At 42.9% G+C, this 21204-nt stretch overlaps 1 protein-coding gene across 2 annotated transcripts in view; it reads right to left on the bottom strand.

The window, feature by feature from the left end:
* The window catches only part of SNCAIP (synuclein alpha interacting protein), a 440197-nt gene that overhangs the window by 48860 nt on the left and 370133 nt on the right, over positions 1-21204 (bottom strand). For both annotated transcript variants that reach the window (XM_086961078.1, XM_086961079.1), the window contains exon 11: positions 2388-3435. In XM_086961078.1, coding sequence (XP_086817204.1) covers positions 2388-3435 — 1048 coding nt within the window. The remainder of the gene's footprint in view (positions 1-2387; positions 3436-21204) is intronic.

The following is a 21204-nucleotide window of genomic DNA, read 5'->3' as shown; positions in this document are numbered from 1 at the left end:
TCCCTCTGCAATCTTTCATTAAGAGCTTCGCCTTCTATCTATAGTCGCATACAAGCGCATTTGCATTTTACTCTTTTTTTTGTAAATGTTATACTTTATATGGAAAAAATGTTTAAATCCTGTACTGAAAGCCAATAATTTTAGAAATCATAGGATTTTTTTTTATAGTTGAATACACCTTGCAGATTGTGACAGAACTTTTACTGTTGGTTCTTTTTTCAAATGTATCGTCCGTTGTAGCAAAAGTATGATATTCTGATGCTTTCATGGGCCTTTTTAACTTTGTATCCAGTTTTATGATTACTGGTTATATTCAAATAAAGTTTTCTGACTGACATTCCAGCCAGTGTTGATGCATAGCTACAAACTGCAGGAAAGGGAGTATTCCTCTCTCTGTAATCAAAGTTTTAGTTGACCCGATTCCACTGGAAAATCTCGACAGACATATAACAGTGCCACACATGCTCACCATCGAAACAGAACAATATGCTGTATATTAAATTTCATTGATTGTGCATCCACGGTCTGTTTTCTTTTTCTAAACACTATATTGCTTACCACAGTAAGTACCCAGAATAAGACATTCACACCGCAGTGCGATGCACTGCTCACCCCTTTTATTTCAGATATACAACATTCTCTTGCATCATAACATAACTATATACATATTTGTTTGACACAATTAGGTGGAAATGACTTACATCTCATGATAATACTCTTTTTAGGTCTGTGTCAAAACAGACTTGAAACCAGTAGTACCATATTTTAGCAGTGTACGCATGATCTTCCAGACAAAAACCAGTTATGATCTGACAAAGTTCTTCAGCATTTCAGTCACAGGAAATGTCATTACAAAGAGTGGAGTATCCTGAGAACAGGGCAATGATTTATTGCTAAGTAGTTACCCATTCATTGTTGCAGGAAGGACATGAATCCCCTTAAAATGTAGACATCTTTGTCTAAAATACAACTTCCTGTTAATTTCAGCATGGTTATAATCACATAACGACTGAATAATTTACTTGGCTTTAAGTAGCCTGTAGTGTTCACTATTACACATGGACCTCCGTCAAGTCATTTTCTCAAATGTACCTACCTTTCAATAGAACTGACCAGGGAGGAGAGTTGCCCTGCAACTTGGAAAAGTTCAGTGTACAAATCGTCTTTAACCAAATAGGATTGGCAGTTCTGACCTCAAGTTAAACTGCTACACATTCCAAGGACAAATGGGAATCATATGATGTGCTGTTGTAGGGCCCCTTACTAAAAGTATTTCCTTTTAACCCTTTGCTGCACTTATGTCATAGATAAAGACGACAATTTAATTTAGGCCCCCTTCCTCACGTGCCTGTTTATTTTTTGTACCTCCCAAATTTGGTGAAAAGCAAAAACTCTGCATCTAGTGCCTTTGCGTGACCTCTTAGAAACAACATTAACATAATAGCAAAGCTTGCAAGAGTTTCACTAACTTCACAAAGAGAATCACTAAATCCAAGTAGGAATAATATGAATCTCCAAGTGTATGAGATACATTGCTTTTGGTGGTAGGAATCTGGTACAGATGCACATATTTGTACTAAGTATATTATAAGCCAAAAATAACGGAGATAATTCCAATAAGCCTCTCAAATGGAGATTAAATTGTATGAGACACTAAACATAGTAAACTTCCTTAACCTCCCTTTTAAGCAAATAGTTGGCACTGATAAAGAATTGTGAAATTTTCCATTTCACAACATGGCATTTATCTGAAAACAAACTATGGGATACAGACAACCACACTCACACGGAGCTCTGTGATTTGCTAACATCTGAAAACAATCAGAGAGTGGAAGAGAATTCAAGCTTCTTTGTCCAGTTTTACAACCTACCAAAGTAAATCTATGAAAGGATATACACTGCTACAAATAAGAGCCAAATTACAAACAACTGCTTCACCACCATCACTGATAAGAGCAAAAGAAGGGCCTATTGCACCATCATCCAGCAGACAGAACCTGTACTGAAACAATCTGAAAGCGAATGTAATAAGATACACGGTAGTTGGTTGCGTGTTCATTTGTAGAATGTAAGGCACATTCCTCCAAGTAGATCATAAAACTATTCCTAAGTAAAAATGGATTTAGGGTTTTGCAAGAAAATTAAAGCAGGGATCTTGATCCAATGACGATTATCCAGTGCTCTTTGTGCATTCAGTAACAATCACCAGAAGGAGCTTCTCTCAGTTTCCTGTTCTGTGATGCACAATTTAAATGAAAACATTAATGAAGAGGCTATGTATTGAAAAAAACGCAAGCTAGTAGCCTTTGCAAGTAGCCAAACAATTTCCATTAAAAGTTTTTTTTAATTTAAACATCACTCCTCCCCCCAATTCAAGCTTCACTTACGCTCTTATTCTTTCCTTTTGCCAGGCTCAGAGGATTTGTCCTGACATCTGCAGCCTTCCTTCCGATGGATGAAAAGGGCAGTGTGGATGATGCCTTTTGTAAAGCCACTGCCTGATAGTTATTGTTGTTGCTGTTCTGATTGCCACTCAAAGTCTCCATGATGGATCGTATTGCCCCAAATGGCCTTTTCTGCTGGTCCCCGGTTTCGCCACTCGGAGATATGGCCTGAGGAGACTTACAGTCTTGGTCTTTCTCACCACTGACATCAACCTCAGCTGGTCCTACCGGCTCCTCAAAGGTGACTCTGAGCTTTGAATTTTGAGCAGTCCTACGCTTAGAAGATGGAGACTTAAGGGCGCTCTTAGGGCTGGTGGCTATCTTTTGGGCAGTGACGCTGTCACAGCTTGCATCAGAAGCATCTGCAGAGCACTGACCGCGAGGTGCACTCCCCAACTGGTATTGGGATTCATTGTCAGGGTCGCTACTTTCTGAAGTAGGGGACGGGCTGTGGCCATCCACAGACTTGGAGGCTCTAATGCCGAAGGTGAACCTGCGTCCTGATGAACTAGTAGTGTGCTTTTTAATCATCAACTGCAAACTTTCAGTGTTCTCCACATTCTCCACTATCGGCTGTGGCCTTGGCTTGTCCGCACTTCTGACGGGAGTGTTCTTAGGATCTTCTGAATGGTTTGAGTCTGTGTCAGACTCGCTGAGTGTTCTCTGCATGATTTGCTTTAATCTTGCTAACTTGAGCTCCCGCTTCTCAGGTAGGGTTTTCTTCGCATGCCTAGGCCCTTGGCCATCTTGAAATTCTAGCGATAGCTTCTCCTGTGTACAAACATTCTCCGAAATCTCTTTCCCCAGCAGTTGACGCAAGACTTTATCAGAGTCCTCGCCTTTGGTCTTGGAGCGAAGATGGTTTGGTGCCCCAGGACTACCAAGAACTTGAAGACCCTCTGGTGTAGTGCTTGCTTTATTTTTTTGTGTTGGTGAATCATCGTTATCCAATGCCTTCCTCTGGTGCTTTCCAGAACTAGGTATTGAAGAACTAGAAAAGAAAGGGAGGAAGTAAGTGGCAAGGAAGGGAATGGCATAAGGGGGAATACATGTAAACAGTTTATTCATGGAATAACGTTTAAGAGAAAAAATATGAAAGCTATCTATTTGACATATTCATTTTTAGGATATGTACCCCAGTGATATATAACATCTTCATTGAGAAAATAGATAGCAAACAGACAAACTGGTATGCTAAAACGACAGCTGTGCTCAATTCGTTTTGCTTTTTATGCAGGTGAAACAGATGTAATACTGCAACAAAATTAGGTAAACCATGGTTAATTATGGCATTGCGGGATAAGCGATAGAAGGTAATAATTCTAAGTCAATTCAAAATAACAGCAAAAATGCAGCATCGTTGTGTAGTCTAGATGGAACACAGGATGCACATTTCCTTTATAAATCATTACTAGGGGAAATAGCACCAATTCCCCCCAAAATATATATGTAGGATGCGGATTAATTCAACCATATTTACTTGTTGAAAGACAATGCTGGAAAGTAGTGAATCCGAAGCTTACAGCTTCGTTTCAATTGGTAATTACTGAGGTAACCAGTTTCACAAAGCATTGCTTCATTCATCTGGATAGCCAATAGCCAGCAAGGTCAAGGAGGATGGACTACAATCATTGCACAATCTTGTTTTAAAAGACAGTAACTGAACTAAAGTACTACAATGCACTTCTAAATACCATAGGTGTACCATTTTGGCTCAGTGAGTTAAACACTCGCCACCAAGAGCCGTAGGTCACAAATTTAAATTCCTGCAACGTCCTTCCGTTCTTTGGAGGTTGGTAAACTTAGTACAATTCACCACATAACTGCAATTATTATCTACAGAACATCGAGACTGTCAACACTAAGGTCTGAAGCTCCATATACAGATAAACATATTACAAGATTTAACAATGCACAAGACAATTCAATACATCAATGCATGAAAGACATTCACTAGAATGTGACACATTAAAATACAGAGGTTTTTCAAAGTTCCCCAAAAATCATAATTCAGGAAAAAAGTCTCTTGCATTGCGCACTTTTATGGCTTTTCTAACCGGAATAAAGTTAACGTGATGATGATTAAAAGATCCAAAGAACGTCGTCAGCTGGGATTTAATAATACATAAAGTACTTCCTGGTGCGTTGCTATAAAATGTTTATAAATAGTTGGATCAATCAACTTTCTGTGAAGATGTAAAAGGCCCGGGCAAAAGAATAAAACTCGTATCCTGTTTCTTGGCACCACAATATTGACAGCCAAGATGGGACGTCCCCTCCTCTTTAATCCATTTGTTTTTTATTTGATCCATATTTGGCTAAATCTAAATCTCATAAAGAATCTTGGCATAGAGGGACATAAATTATCCCTTACATAAAATTGCATCTCACTACACCTTACAAACATACAGCTGATATGCAGTCTTATCTGTAAACAATGCTGCAAATCTTTAGAAAAATATCGTACCTTAGCAGTCTTTTTTTATCTGTTTAAGACTATAGGAATAACATTACCCAATGTATAAAACCCTTTACTATCGCTCAAAAGTTCCCGCCAAATTACTTTTTCCAACTTATTTTTCCGGCTGCAAAACAAATGTAGGTAGCGAATAATCTGCGAATAACCTCAAAAGATCCTCTAACTCGACTGAAATAATTCGTCTTAAACTGGGTTTGTCTGCAATAAACTGATATCACAGTATCTTTTCCAAAAAACATTAAGTACAAGAGACATTTAGGAGTGGGCATCATCCTTGCCTCTATACCATACAATGCAACAGGTAGCATGTTTGCTATGTACACCTTTAAAAGAAATGGCATACACCTCTCCTACATAAACCACCACAAAGCAACACATCCTTAACAATCTTACATCCATCCACCGATCCACCGTGGAACAACCACAATTTTGAACACTTAGAAACACAATTAACATCCAATACAGATCTAGACACAATAAGTTCTGTTCAAAAACGATATGAGTGGCTACAGAAAGCTTTTATATCCTAATACCACTCAGAATAAAAAAAACATAACAAAAGGAAACAAAAAGAGAAAACAACAAATTAGAAAACGGAAACGCACCTGGCTCAAAACCCCGATCAAGACAAACTTCACCTACAGAAACGTAACAGATTATACAAGTAAATCAATAAAAAAAGCTAAAAAAAAGGTTCTTTTCAGACAGAATTCAAAATACTGAATAAGCACAGAATTTCGTAAACCAAATTGCCTAGAAGAAACTCATCCCATTACTCAAGAATTCACAGACCAACTGGAAAATCATTACACAACCAAAGCAGACATGTGAGACTCCAATCTGAAACAAAGGAAAACCACCATCACTGACCCCTTTCCAAAATAAAAAACGACAACAGTAAATGTAAATGTAAATGTATGTGTCTTGTAAAGCGCACTGCTGCCCTGAGGTGTCGTGGCACTGTAGACCGCTGGGGAACCTGTCCTGGCTATCCCTGTGAGATGGTCCCTACTGGGTATCTCCAAGGTGAAACCAGGCATCCCCGGCGAATGTGGGGGGCCGTTGTAGAGATGAGGCAAGCTAATGCCCAGAGTTGCCGAGTGTGATCCCTGGTTAGAGTAGGCACCAAGGCGAGAATTATCGAGTCTGCTGACCCTGGTCCACGACCCTGCCGCGTCAGGAATTGAACCCTGGTCCCGGGCCGTTCTTTGCTTACGGGTCTGCCGCCTCTAACCAGTGAGCCACACCACTCCACAGTAGGCTAACCCAGCCTCTGCAACCCTACCAACAATTATAACAAAGTGAATATATGGATCTGGTCAAAGCAAGCAGGCCTGCGGGCAGCCATTCTGACCCATGTCCACCACAAACCTTCAAGAAAATCCTTCTAGCTACCTCTGCTGCCACACTAGTATGAAGAATCTGCAATAATTCCTTAATTAAGCGAACCCTGACAACTACAGACCAATTACATATAGACCTTTCCTGGGCAAACTGATAGAAAGAGCAGCATTTACCCAGATGCCACAATTAATTGAAGACAACGACGCCTGGCCTGATGATCTGGGAACAACGCCTTAAGTTTCTAAGAAAGTAAGAAACCTTGGACTTACCATGGACTCCATGCTTTCAATGAATGCTCAAGAGGACAAAATAGTAAGCTCAAGATTCATTACTATAAAATCTCTACAACGCATCTTGTCCCAGCTGGGATTTCCGCACAAGGTCCAGGCAACTATCTCTTTTGTACTGTCTAAACTCGATTATGCCAATAGCCTCTACAACAGATCACCATATCAACTATGAAAAGACTACAACGGGTTGAGAACTCTGCTGCCAGACTACTTCTTCATGTAAAGCCACATGCCCACATTTCCCCTGCCTTGAGGGCTCTACATTGGTTACCAGTTGCCAGAAGATCCATATTCAAGCTCCTTTGTATTCTTCACAAAGCAATACAAGTAACTGGGCCATTCTTCATCAGGAATAACATCACCAAATACATTCAACAAACGAACGACCACTATAGGTTAGTGCCTCGCCTCAAAATCCCAACATACAAGAAAAAAAAAACATACATAGCACATCCTTCTCTGTTCAAGCAGCCAAACTAAGGAACTCATTACCCCCAAAGAAAAGATTCACGGATAACTATCTTATCATCAGAAAACTACTCAATGGTTGCCTCTTTCCTACATAACCACCAGTCAAATATAAATGTACAGCATATCCCTGTGTATATAATCATTTAATTTGATTATATGTTTTCATCTGAATATGTGTATTCCATTGTATAAATGTGTAGTAATTTTGTTTATAAATATCTAGATATTCGTTAGGCCTGCTTAACCAATGTGCATATTACTAATGGCTATATTGTTCTATTCTTAACGTATATAGCTTACTACATAGTTTCCATAGAAGTAATTTGATTAGATGCTTATGGTTTCCTGTTTATCACAATATGTAAAAATCATAACTATTTATCTACAATTACTGCACTATTGAATTATTAACAGAAAATAAATAAATTACCTTAAAGTAAAGCAACACTTAAAGGTCTGAGTTTATTAAATACGACTTCAATAATAATATATTACATTCTATATATATGTATGCATATATATAAATATATATACATACACACAACCGAAAAGTAAATGACTCACTCTCAGAGGTCAGTTGCTCAACAGAAAGTATTTTAATCCTTCATATACACACACCTATGTACTTATGTATCTATATTTTTATTAATTTACTTCTACTGTTAAAAAAAGAAAATCTGCCTCTCACTTGCACTACCCATATCTCACCCTATGCCTCTCTCAATAAAGGATGTACGAGGATGTGGCCTAACATCTAGAATGGACTACCTCTAAACCTGTGACGTCTAATTGGGTGATAATGTTTGGGGAGATTGCGATACCACCTTTTAAAAAAAAAATTATAAATGGGGATGATATTACTACCTTATCAATACTTGGGAATTACATCTGCCTTTAAACAACAATCAAAAAGAGCTTCAAAATTCCAGGCCATAAAAATGTATCTGCTTTAACAAGGCAGGCTGGTATACTATCCGGTTCTTGTTCTAGACAATTATTATGTTCTAAAATAACATTTGCAAGTTCATCCAGGGAAAATTCAAGATGGCCAGGACTTCCGGTAGGGAATAACAATCTCAGGTTGGAAAGGTCGATGGTAGTGGATGCATACAACTTACGAAAATTAGAGTGCCAAGAACCTTCCTCTACTTGGATCGGTGTATCTTTAGTAACCATACCTAGACTTTTTGCTATAAAAAACCAAAATTTATGAATATTGCGACGGATAAATGCTGATTGAAGGCCAAGCCAAAGCTTCGCCTCATGATTATTTTTTAAGATTTCCAGCTCAAGCTTGGCATATTTGCTCACTCTCAGAAAAAGAAGATTATTTGACAACTTCTGAGTTATCATGGTGACTTTTAATCTAGATGTAAAAGTATCCTGGAATGAACTCAGAATAGCTTTGAAAGCATTAACTTTCATTTTTTCAGAAATCACTTGTAAGGTGTCATATAAACAATGTGTTAATATATCACTTGTTATGTATTTCCAAATATATACACGACCTGAGCAAGTTCTTAATTTGAAACTAGATAATTTAGTGTCACTCATCTTAAGATCAAATGAAACAAAAGTTGTTAATTATCACTCCAGGAGTTGGGGCGCAATTCCAAATTAGCAAGTACAGTTATGCCTCAATATTTCATAAAAATATAACCAAGGAGCGCTATAAACTTAATTGACAGGTAAAATTTTGAGTAAACAATTAATTCAATTGTCCATTTTATACAACCGGCTTTAACTGCGAAGCCTAAGATAATAATTGCGAAGAACAAATCACAAAACTTGTTATTTGGAAAAGTGGGGGACAAAAGACCCCAAAGGGCATCTAATTCAGAGTATCCTATTTCCCTAAAGGCTAAAGTTTTAATTCTCGTGTAAATCTCTCCAGACATAATTAAAACTGAGTTTGGATACTTAGCCATAAGACTTAGAAAGTCCATTTGAAGATTGGACCATGATGGAGAAAAATTAATATTTGGACCAAAATAGACATTGTACAGTAAAAATGCATAAAATAAGTCATCTGAACCCATCTAGGAACAATACACAACCATGGCACAAGGTAATGTGGCTAACAGTTGTGAGTTTTCTAACCAAAAGAAGATCTCAACAATATGGATATTCTCCCACGGGGATGGCCTCTAATTAAAGGGGCGGTTGGGCAACAATAAACTGAATAATTATTTAAATGAAAATACTTTATTAACCAGTATTCCAAGAAACAAATAAATAAGGCATCATCAAAGTAAGAGCCAAAATTATCTAGTGACAACAATTCCTGCATCCCATCCACATTTCAGCTGCATGACTTCCACAAAGTATTTGGAGGAACAACTGTTGGCAAGCGCATTGGGGAGCCAGAACCAGGAGTTGCCCTCCAACATTAAAAGTTACTTAATAGCCACATACTTTACTTTCTGCTTTTATGCCGGAGGCCATTTAGTTTAACAACTGTCAAATTGGCTGCAAGGGATTTTAACTTCCCAGGTGAAACAATATGAGAAGAAGGTGGATGCGCTGGAAAGATAGAAGAGAGGTACAATAGCCATTGATCACATCAATCCCGAACACAGGCAGAAAATCCATGCCATTTTATAGAACACACTATGTTTCGAAATCAAGGAAGAAATTAATTCAGAATGAAAGTAATTCAGAATGAAAGTATACAATTCAGGAAAAACCTGTCCCTCTTTAACATGTGACTTTAACTCAACCAAAGCAATATCTTTAAAGAAAATTAGGCTAATGTTACATACTTTAAAAAATTGATTTCATACAATCTGACAATTCAGATAGGAGCGGTTACTGGATGTAGGAAATAATTCAGTAATTTTAGAATACGAGAGTGGATGCCAGAATGAGGTGGCCCACTTACCATTTATTAATCCAAACTCACGTTTTGGGGAGAACATGTAATCATTTGGATATCTTGCATTATAAAAGTGCTGTCCTAAAGAGACAAATGAGTCCCGGAGAGCTCTTGAACAGAGGACTGACTTTCCTCCGGCACAGCAAATTCAGGGAGTTTGGCAAATCTGATTTTCCTCCCCATTTTTTTTTATTCCATGTACTTTAGCTTGTTTTTGTCTTTTTCTGACACTTGGATACTGCCGATATTAAAGTGTTATCAAGACAGTATGATTCAGGTTGTTAGTGCTAGGTCTGTTAAAAACGCTTACTATCTGTTTCATTGTTTAAGTTTAACTTGCTCAAAATGTGAGGAGTGAGGTAATTGAAATGTTTATGGTCAAGTATGTCCCCTAACGTGTACCCCAACGTCTCCATGTACGTGCTTAAAGTACATGTAATTTCCCTCCATGACCGAATATGAAGACGCAAATACATTTGCGTCCAACGTTAATATGTCCTCTTTCAGATCCACCATGAATGGATCGATAATTCAGTTCCTAACCATGCCATGCCAACGTCTTTACATGGTGCGTTTTCACGTTTTTCCTGGCTCTGCCGAGCTAGGCCCTGATTTCTGCCTTCGAACCACTTCTGTCTCTGCCTCTGAAAGCTGCAGCATGAAGATGCATCCCTGACCTCTGCCTTACTTCCTGCCAAGCGAAGCGGTGCCTGGCTCAACCTGGCCTGCCTGCCAAGACAGTATTTTGCCTTCAAGTTATCTGTTCGGCCTCCTTGAAAATACATTCCTGTCTAGTGATTTAGGTAAACATATCCCCGGCTGCAGAGCAAAGAGCAAGCCTTCCTGTCTCTTTCATGTAATTCATTGCTCCCGTTGCCATAGTAGGCCAATGGCCCCGCACGTAGACACCTATGCACGCACTAGCATTCAGTATAGAATAGCCTCTGCCCGAGAGACCTTTTACTCTAGACAATACATCCTCCAAACACAAGATACCAGATATGTTATAGGTCCAGGTCGTTCTGACATCCCAGACTTCTGTCTCCTCTATTCGTGTTAAAGTTCTCCCCAGTTACACGACTATGTCACGTTATGCTAGCTGCGCGCGCATCCACACTTCCTGCTGACTCTGCAGATTACCTCTATGCACCCACCCACTTATGACACTTTCTGTGACGTTTCCAGCACACGCCTCCGTGCACACCCTTGTACACGCCTTTTTGCTACGCACATGTGTTCTTATCTTCTCTTTTTCACTTGTTACGCCTCCTATATGCAATGCCATTGTACAGTCTTGCTATATATGCCATGTACTGTTAATAAATCGTTGAACTTCTTTTGCCATCATTGCATATACCCCCGATCCCATGTATTGATGGAATTGATTTCCATGGCTCGAGCCATCCCAATTAAAGCCAGTATGACTCAGATACCACGGACTCTGCCTCTCATTTGATTGAGCTATTCTTTTACTTGTCAGTAATTATATGGAAAAATAGATACGGTAAATTATATTTACCACATAATTTGGCGCCCGAACAGGGACCCCTCCCCCACCCCACGCGCCGGCGATGCGTCGCAGGCCTTGCCCCCTGCCACAGCCGTGACGGACTCCTATGCGCATCTGCAGGTTTTCCTGTATCTCCCTCAGGCCTACGGAGGTGACGGAGACTGCGGTCGACATCCAGACGAGGCGGTGAGGAGTGCGAAGGATCCCGACCAGAGCCCAGCCGAGAGTAGCAGTGTCCGAGGTATCCAGAGGCCCACCTGTTCCGAAGCATCGAGGCGCATGCGTAGTGTGAGGCAGCAGTGACGTTGTAGCAGTCGAGTCGAGTCGAGTTTCCGAGGCCTTCCGTTTCCGTGCTTCCCGGTGAGTACCGTTGCTAGGGACGCATCTAGACGGGTGCATTAGTTTGTGTCCGGTCAAGACAGGTCTGGGTACACAGTCCTGGTCCGTACGTGTTCACTTAGGTGGGCGCGGTATGACGTGTCTCTTTATGGGACCGGTCTGTACTGTTTAGCAGTGCATCTAGTGATTCAGTAATTCAGTGATTCAGTATTCGAGTCTTCTAGCATTATCTCACGTGATTCCAAGCATTGTGTTCTATGTACTAGACAGTATCTGTTCGAAATGTTTTAATGTGGTTTCATGTCGTGGTATGAATGACTGTTTGCTTTCTATTACTGTGTTTTTTGTGTTCGAGTCAAAGTAAATATGCCACTGTTTCCAAAGTTACGTCAGATAGGAACTAGGAAAGGGATACTCGAAGAAGCAGTGCCTGTTCCGCCTAGGGACACTCCAGGGCACTTTATGTACCACAAGCACGGCTTAGATGCCATACTGTACTTAGACTTATGGGTCGATTACACCAAGCACTTAGACGAGAAATATAGATGGCCTGTTTCAGGAACATGGGATGCAGAATGCATCATAAGAGTAGAAGAAGCATTATGGAAAAAGAAAGCCAGACAGTCCCAGAAGGATGCCATAGAATTGTGGCGTAAAGAATCGCATAGAAGGACCGAGAAATAATTCAGAAAAGCAGAGAAACATAGGGAAGATTCAGAAAAAGAGCGAGAAAAAGAATTAATAGAAGAAGCTGAACGAGTTAAAGCAGAACAATTAGGTCGACAACGAAATGCACTTATTAATGGCATGTATCCTCTTCTGACCGAGGGCCCTTCTAAGGCCAACCCGGAAATGCCGAATAATTTACCGCCACCATTGGTTCCGACTAAACTCCATCAGTCCGCAGCAGATATTTTCCTTTCTTCCTATTTAGATGGTGTAGCTCCAGCATATACCAATGTAACTGTACCACCCGTTAACAATGCACAACCGTCTGCACAACAGCATGTTCAAATCCAGGTCACGACCCCTCCACGTCATCAACTTCCCGTGCATGTTGTCACTTCCCCTGCCACACGTCCGCCGGCCACTGTTCCCCCTGTTACTGGTCCGCATAACCCGTTTGGGACAGCTGCAACCCAGAGTCCAACTCCGTTGCATGTACCTCTTCTACCTGCTATGACCACAACCGCTACACCACAGTCAGGCTATGTTCATGCTTCCGCTTCGGGAGGTGCCGTAGGAGGCCACCACCGAACCCCGCCACAAGTACAGCGACTGACAATGAGAGAATTAGCTACACAGCGTACCCCGAAAGCGACCCCTTCTGAAAAGCTTAAAGAATATATTACAGATTGTAGATATGATCCCGTACCAGGCAAGCAAGGGGTCATGATGTTAGCCTCGTTACGTGTACGACGTGTTGCAGATTATTTGATTACACTACCAGGAATGTCAGACCATCTAGACAGGATATATCATTTTATTCAGACTGGAAAAGGTCCTGAATGTATTCGTGAGGCCATGGCATATCAGAAAACTGAGACACAAGGGTTAATATTATGATTCTTGATTAATTGTTTGATAAGAGAACGAGATCGACCAGGTTTTGTTCAAGAGGAGATGGATGTATTGACTAAATGGAGTCAGAATATTGCAGATTGTAAGCATGATAAACAGAATTGTATAGATGCGATGTCTAGAAAAATCCGTAAAGAAATAGTAGCCATGCATACCCGACAGAATGCCGAAAGGGCAGCCGAGTCAGACAAAAACGAGTCCTCAGAGGAGGAAGAACCCGAGAATCCAGCAGCGACTCAAGATAGGATAGCGTATGTAGGTAGAGCGAAACCTCCTAAACAGTATCCTTTAAGTAGTCCTTTTGACAGACCCATTCGTCTAGATAACAAGAAACGTTTCCTTGCCCCAATTCCAGAACTATGTTCTCTTGAACATGTATTCCAACAGACCGATAATATATTGAAAGAAAGAATAGGTTACTACGAACTTCATACAATGCATGAACAGAAACTGGCACGGTCCGCAGTACAGTGGGCTTGTGATAGCCACGTATATAATGATGACGCAGTAGCGCAAACATTTTTAAGCCTTTCCCCAGATGAACAGCGATTAGTAGCCATGTACATGATCCAACATCTCATTACACAGTATGAAAATCAGCATTCCGATCCAGGTCCCTTATATGATTTATTAGACGACTTACTTCTGAAAAGATGGAGAGGTCTAGGTACCGATTTGATTAATACGATTCTAGAACAACGTCACAAATTCAGAACTTTCCTAACTCCACATTTTGTTCCAGTTCCACCCCCAGTAAGACAGCCATATCATCTAGACAAACAGAATCCCTTACGAGAAGTACATCCAATTCAGAAGCCAGATAACATGTTACAACGCGTATTCGTATACACTGCTTTGACTAAAATGGAATTATTGGAAATGAAGAAACTAGTACCTAGTCACGATAAAGACCCTGCAGGATTCCACCGCGAAATAAAAGACATGTTACTCATGGGAGATTACACATATCCCGATATTATGAAAATGTTAAAGGTATTGTTGCCAGCAGGGATTTACGAGAAACTGAAAGAGAAAGAATGGGAGGTGGGAGATAAAAAGATTGTATGGACTGAATTAGAAGACGAAGAAACCAGACGTACCCCAGGTTTAGGTCTTGGGGAGAAAACTAAAGCATTACCAGGATTATTGGTACAAGTTTTGCCTAGATTACTGACAGTTAAGAAAGAGGATTGGGATGCAATCTCAGCCTGTAAACAGAAACAAGACGAGGACACTAGTGATTTTTATTCTAGATTTGAGAAATGTTTTATTATTAATAGTGGTCTGAAAACAAGTAGCGAGTCATATCCACATCTCTTTGTGACCAAATTAGTCGAGAATTCCTTACCCCAGGTTAAGAACCGTGTATTGAAAGTCGAGAGCACCTGGCAAGCAAACACGCCTTCCCAAATGTTACAAATGTTACAGTATCACCAGAACAGAATTAGAGAGGAACATGATCACGAACAGAGACGTATGAAAGACACGAAAATGAAGGTTTTAGTAGCTCAGTCAGTTCCAGCTGATGGTCAGAAAAAGGGTCCGACCCAGTCCAATCATTCAACAGCTCCTGTTAAAGGGAACTGTAACTACTGTAAACAGCCAGGTCACTATATAAATGAATGTGCCGTTCTGAAACACAATATTGCTACAGGTAAAACGAAAGAAAGACCACGTCCGCCTAGACAAGACCAGGTCCAGCAACATACCCCGCAGAATGTACAGCCTATGCATATTCCACAACAGACCGTAGCGGTACCACAGCCCCAGCCCATTGCCGCAACACAGCATGTTACACAGCAGATGTACCAGTATGCACAGTCAGAGTATCCAGATTACCAACAGTATTCATGAAACAGCCTAGAGAGGGAAGTAGGTTTGCCTCTCATCGAGATTCCTGTAGATCAAGAAGGTCCTTATGTACATAGTCAGGTATTAGGAAAAGACAGAAAATTTTTGATTGACACAGGGGCAAGCAGAACTACCATTAGTCATGACGAGGTTCCAGGGGCACCCCTCTCAGGCTCACAGAATGTTTACCTTGGATTTTCAGGAAAACCTATTGTTAAAGAAGTATCGAGACCAGTTCCTCTAGCAGTTGGTCCATTATCCCGTACTACAGATTTATTGCTCACGAAATCATGTCCAGAAAACTTGCTTGGTATTAAAACACTGAAAGCTCTAGGAGCTGTAATTTGTTGTTCTCCAGAAGGAGTAAGACTGTTCCTTCGTGATTTTAAGGGTCATTATGTGTTGAGAGATTTTGATCCCAGGTTACAGAACGTACCACAACATTTATGGGCACAAGGCCCGACTGATGTAGGTTGTATGCACATTACACCATACCGTGTCACACTCAAGCCAGGAGTTGTACTGCCCAGAATCCGACAATACAAAAAGCCACCTGAGGCTATAGCAGCCTTATTGAAAATCATTGACGAGCTCATTGCACAAGGAGTGGTTGTAGAGACCGACTCAAATGTATGTAATTCCCCTATCATTCCGATTCTTAAACGCACTGATCCGAATGCACCTCCAGTTTATCGTCTAGTGATTGACCTTAGAGAGCTTAACAAATGTATCATACCTCAGTACCCAGTGGTCCCAGATATTTCATCCCTATTGACAGCCATTGATTCCGAAGCGGTGTTCTTTACTGTAATCGATCTCAAGAATGCCTTCTTTAGTGTTCCCATTGATCCGGAAAGCCAGTACCTTTTCGGATTCAGTTTAAATGGCCGTAGCTTTAAATTTGCACGTGCACCTCAAGGGTTCACGGAAAGTCCAAGTATCTATAGCCAAGCATTGAAAAGACAACTTGACAGTATCCACATGCCTGCTAACACTGCCCTGCTTCAGTATGTCGATGATCTATTGATCACCGCCCGAAGTGAACAAGAATGTGAACATGCATCACTGACAGTCTTGTATTTCCTGGCCGACAAGGGACACAAAGTGTCTCCTTCGAAGCTGCAATTCTGTGTTCAGCAAGTTGTTTACCTTGGTCACTTGCTGTCCAAGAGGGGGAGACAGCTAACACCTGACCGCATCCAGTTAATTGTACGTATGCCACAGCCCAAGACACAAAAGGAAGTACGGGCCTTTATAGGCCTCACCTCTTACTGTAGACAATGGATACCCCAATATGCATTTCTAGCCAAGCCCCTTATACAGTTGACAACCCAGGAGGCGGCGTCATCGACTGTCCTTCCTTGGACTCAGGAACATACACAAGCTTTTGACGACTTGAAGAAAGCCCTATGTCAAGCACCTGTTTTAGCGACACCATGTTACAGCAAACCTTTTACACTTTTTGTCACAGAACGCGAGGGTACTGCATTGTCAGTACTCACCCAAGATCAAGCTGGTTCACACAAACCGTGTGCTTATTTTTCCAGTACATTAGATCCAGTAGCCCAGGCTTTGCCTGCGTGCTTGAAGTCAGTAGCAGCAACAGCTCTAGCAATTAGACAAAGTGATTCCATAGTATTAGGACACCAACTGACAGTACAAGTTCCACATTCCGTGGAAGTTCTTTTAAACCGAACACAGACTCAGCACTAGACTATAGCACGACTGACAGGTTATGAAATGACATTATTCCAGCCACACATAGAAATCAGACGCTGCAATACACTGAATCCTGCTACACTTTTACCGTTAGGTACGACAGACCCTATGTCACATGACTGTGTGGAAGTCATTACCACTATGACGAAGCCCAGACAAGACTTGACAGACATCGCATTACCCGATCCAGACCTGACACTTTATGTGGATGGTTCATGTATGAGGACAAGTACAGGTGAATTAGTGGCCGCATATGCAGTGACCACTGAAACTGAAGTCATAGAAACCCATCGTATTGACACCCTGTCTGCCCAAGCAGCAGAACTCATTGCTCTGACTCAAGCCTGTATTCGAGCCAAGAACCTGAAAGTTAACATATACACAGATTCACGTTATGCATTCGGAGTTGTACACGACTTCGGAGTCCTTTGGCAAGAGAGAGGTTTCTTAACTTCTCACGGTGCCAAGATACAGCATGGTCCCCTCATTCAAGCTCTGTTAGAAGCAATACATTTGCCTACAGAAATAGCCATCATGAAGTGTAAAGCACATACCAAAGTCACAGACACTATTTCCCAGGGTAACGACCTAGCAGATCGAACAGCCAAGCATACAGCTCAGACTCATACTCATACTGATATGACAAAGACAGTAATTCCGACACCGACACATTGCATGACAGTTAGGGATCCCGCCCTAGATGTAATCGACATACAGACACATGCTACTCCAGACGAAATCAAGAAATGGACAGAACTAGGAGGGATCCAGACAGAACAGGGATGGATGACGAAGGGAAAAGCCACATGGTTCCTCCCCGACTCAATGGTTCAAGTTATCATTAACACAGCACATAGTCCTGCACATTTAGGAGAAAAAACTATGTTAGACAGTATTCAAAACCTTTGGTTCAATAAACATTTGCGAGCAGCAGCAAAACAGAAAGTACGTACTTGCATGATCTGTTGTCAGTTCAATCCAGGTAAAGGCATTCCCGTAGAGCAGAGGTCTTCAAACTTTTCCAGGTTGAGCCCCCCCAGCTGAATTCCCCCAGATGTTGGGCCCCCCCACCACCCAACAGAAACCTCGGGAATCCGGCACACCACATGATCGACTCCCACGCGCACACCACGGGCCATATCCGGCAAACAATGCTCAACACAACAAGAGTGCCTAGCAAACTGCAGGCCTGTGAGTGGGTGTGACGAAACGACAGAGGCGTACCAGACAGCTCAAAACACAATCCTCCAAGACAAAATGTGCGCAAATTCTCCCCACTGGGATGCCCTGCCTTACACAGGACACAGATCAACAACACCACCAACATGAATGTGACGGGTGTGCCGGTGCCCAGCCACACCTAGACTCTCAATCTGTGGGTGAATCCCTGCCACTGCCATCCTCAGGCTGTGCTCCACATCCAGTTCTAAACGGTACCTAGTCTTCAACACCGCAAGTGCTGAGACCCCAATCTCACAAACTCTCCAACAAATAAACAAATACATTGTAGGATGTAAAGCACCATGCACAAGTGAACCAAAGGGAGGACCGCCGTGATGAACCCACTATAAGGAACACACCATGGGTGCTTCACCAAGCGAAACCCAAAACATGGAACCCGACCTTGCCCATGGGGGCCCCGCATTCAAGTAGCAGCTGGACGTCACGCAAAATGTCACTCGCATGATGCATAGATCCCACACATGAGCACACATAGAATACAGAACAGTAACATATAGGCAAGGGAGCAGCCAAACAATTCAAATACCTTCCACTCTGAACCACAGCTCTCATGGCTCCAAGAAAGCAAAGGAAGTCATCACAACCCTCCCCATCCATCATGTACACCTTGTCATCCACCAACTCCCCACCATTCATTCCGTCCCTCCATCTGAGCCCCATCCACATCCAAACCCCTTCAACCACTTGCAAACCCATCCACCTTCCATCCCTCCATCCATCATCTCACCTCTCCATGCCTCCATCCACCCCCTCACCCATCCATCATCCATCCATCCCTTCACCCAATCTATCCCCTCACCAATCCATCCACTCTTCCACCCATCCATCCATCCACCCACTCATCCATCTAACCATTCACCCAAGCTATCCTCCCACTCATCCATCCACTCCTCCACTCATCCATCCACTCCTCCACTCATCCATCCACTCTTCCACCCATCCATCCACTCCTCCACCCATCCATCCATCCATCCACTCATCCATACAACCACCCACCCTCTCACCCATCCAGCCATCCCCCCACCCACTCATCCATCCACCCAGTCACTCATCCGTCCACCCACTCAACCCCCCACTCATCCATCCCGCTCTCCACCCCCCCCACTCATGCATGCACTCTCTGACCCATCCATCTCCATGCTCCTCTCTTCACCCATCCATGCACACACCTGCCTATCCACTCTGCCAATCATTCATCCATGTCATCACTCATCCATCCATCCATCCTCCCCCTCTCTCTCCATTCCCCCCTCACCCAGCCACCCATCCCTCCATCCACCCTTCACCCATCCACCCACTCATCCATCCACTCATCCACTCATGAATCCATCCATTGACCACTCATCCACCCTTCACTCCTCCATCCATCCCCCCGTCCATCCACCCTCCTCAATCACCCATCCATCCCCACATCCACCCCTTCACTCATCCATCCATCCATTCATTCATCCCTTCACCCATCAATACATCACCTCTCTCATCCATCCACCCACCGACTCGTCCACCATCCACCCCCCCATCGATCCGTCCACCATTTCACTGATCCATCCACCCCTCCACCCATCCATCTACCCTTCCAACCATACACACATCATCCACTCCCATCCATCCCTCCACTCATGCATCCATCCTCTCTCCCACCATCCATTCACCCCTTCACTCACCATCCATCCCCTCACTCATCCATCCATCCACCCCCCACCCATACATCCACCACTCCACCCTCACACCTTTTATGATTCAAATTCAAATCTGCAGACCAACATCCCTGAACACCGGGTGCCCACACAAAGATACTCATGAGTTGAGGACCGCAGACCAGAGCCCACTGTCCCGATTCATGGCCCGGATTGCAACCTCTCCCTCCCTTCCCAAAATAACTAAAGGACTCCCGCCCCCCCCAACTCCCCCTCACTCCCACCCCCTTTGAAAGGCTGGGGCCCTGGACCAGAGCCCACCCTGCCCGTGCCTCAAAACCTCTGCGAAACCTTCTCTCCCTTCTGGGAAGAGCTAACTCTCCCAGGAGGGGGTTAATTCACAGAGCTGACAGCTTCAGCTGCAGTGGGAGGCAAGGGGTCTCCTCTGCTAAAACTGAAAGCGTGTCTGTTTGTTTGCTTTCGTTTTCAGCAGAGGAGACCCCTGCCTCGCACCGCAGCCGAAGCTGTCGACTGTGAATTGGCCCCCTCCTGGGAGAATCACCCAGACAAAGAACAGGGCACAAAGTGAAGATGGAAGTGGAGCCCGCGCCCCCCCTGGGATGGCGCCGCGCCCCCCCAGGGGGGCGCGCCCCACAGATTGAAGAACCCTGCCGTAGAGCAAGGTGGATTTCATCCTCCTGATCATCCTTTTGAAGTCCTCCAGATGGATTATATCCAGATGGAACGTTGTCGAGGATTTAAGTATGTCCTCGTAGTTGTATGTGCACTTTCCCGATGGACAGAAGCATATCCAGTCCCAGATTACACTGCCCCGACCACTGCCAAGCAGTTGGTTCGCGAATTTTTCCCGAGGTTTGGTTTGCCTCGTGTCGTGTATTCAGATAACGGACAGCCATTCTCGTCCGAGCTTATGAAGCAGGTTTCCCTTTTGTTAGGTTATCAATGGAAGTTCCACTGTGTTCGGCATCCCGAAGCAGCTGGATTAGTAGAGAGACACAATCAGACTCTGAAAACCCGTCTTGCCAAAGTGTGTGCAGAAAAAGGTGTAGACTGGATAGTAGCCCTTCCAGTTGCTCTCTTCTATATGCGAATGGTAGCCCATTCTAGGACAGGGCTATCCCCGTATGAGGTGGTTTTTGGCCGGCCACCAAATATGTGGGGGACGCCTCTGCCCCGTAAATTAACTGATGTTGACAGTACTATGCTGACAGATTACCTTGCCTCCTTGATGTCTGCACTACAATCATGTCGTTCACAGGTCGCTGCAGCCTTTCCAGACAACACCGAGGTGAAGCCACACAAGATCGTCCCTGGTGATTACGTCTACATCCGCAATTTTGATCGGTCGAGCCCTCTGGAGCCCCGTTGGAAGGAGCCGAAGATCGTTTTGATGACTACAAG

Source organism: Lissotriton vulgaris, chromosome 3_1, assembly GCF_964263255.1.
Source record: "Lissotriton vulgaris chromosome 3_1, aLisVul1.2, whole genome shotgun sequence".
NCBI lineage: Eukaryota > Metazoa > Chordata > Amphibia > Caudata > Salamandridae > Lissotriton > Lissotriton vulgaris.
Note: the sequence above shows the minus strand (reverse complement) of the source record. Positions and strands in the feature narration are given on the sequence as shown.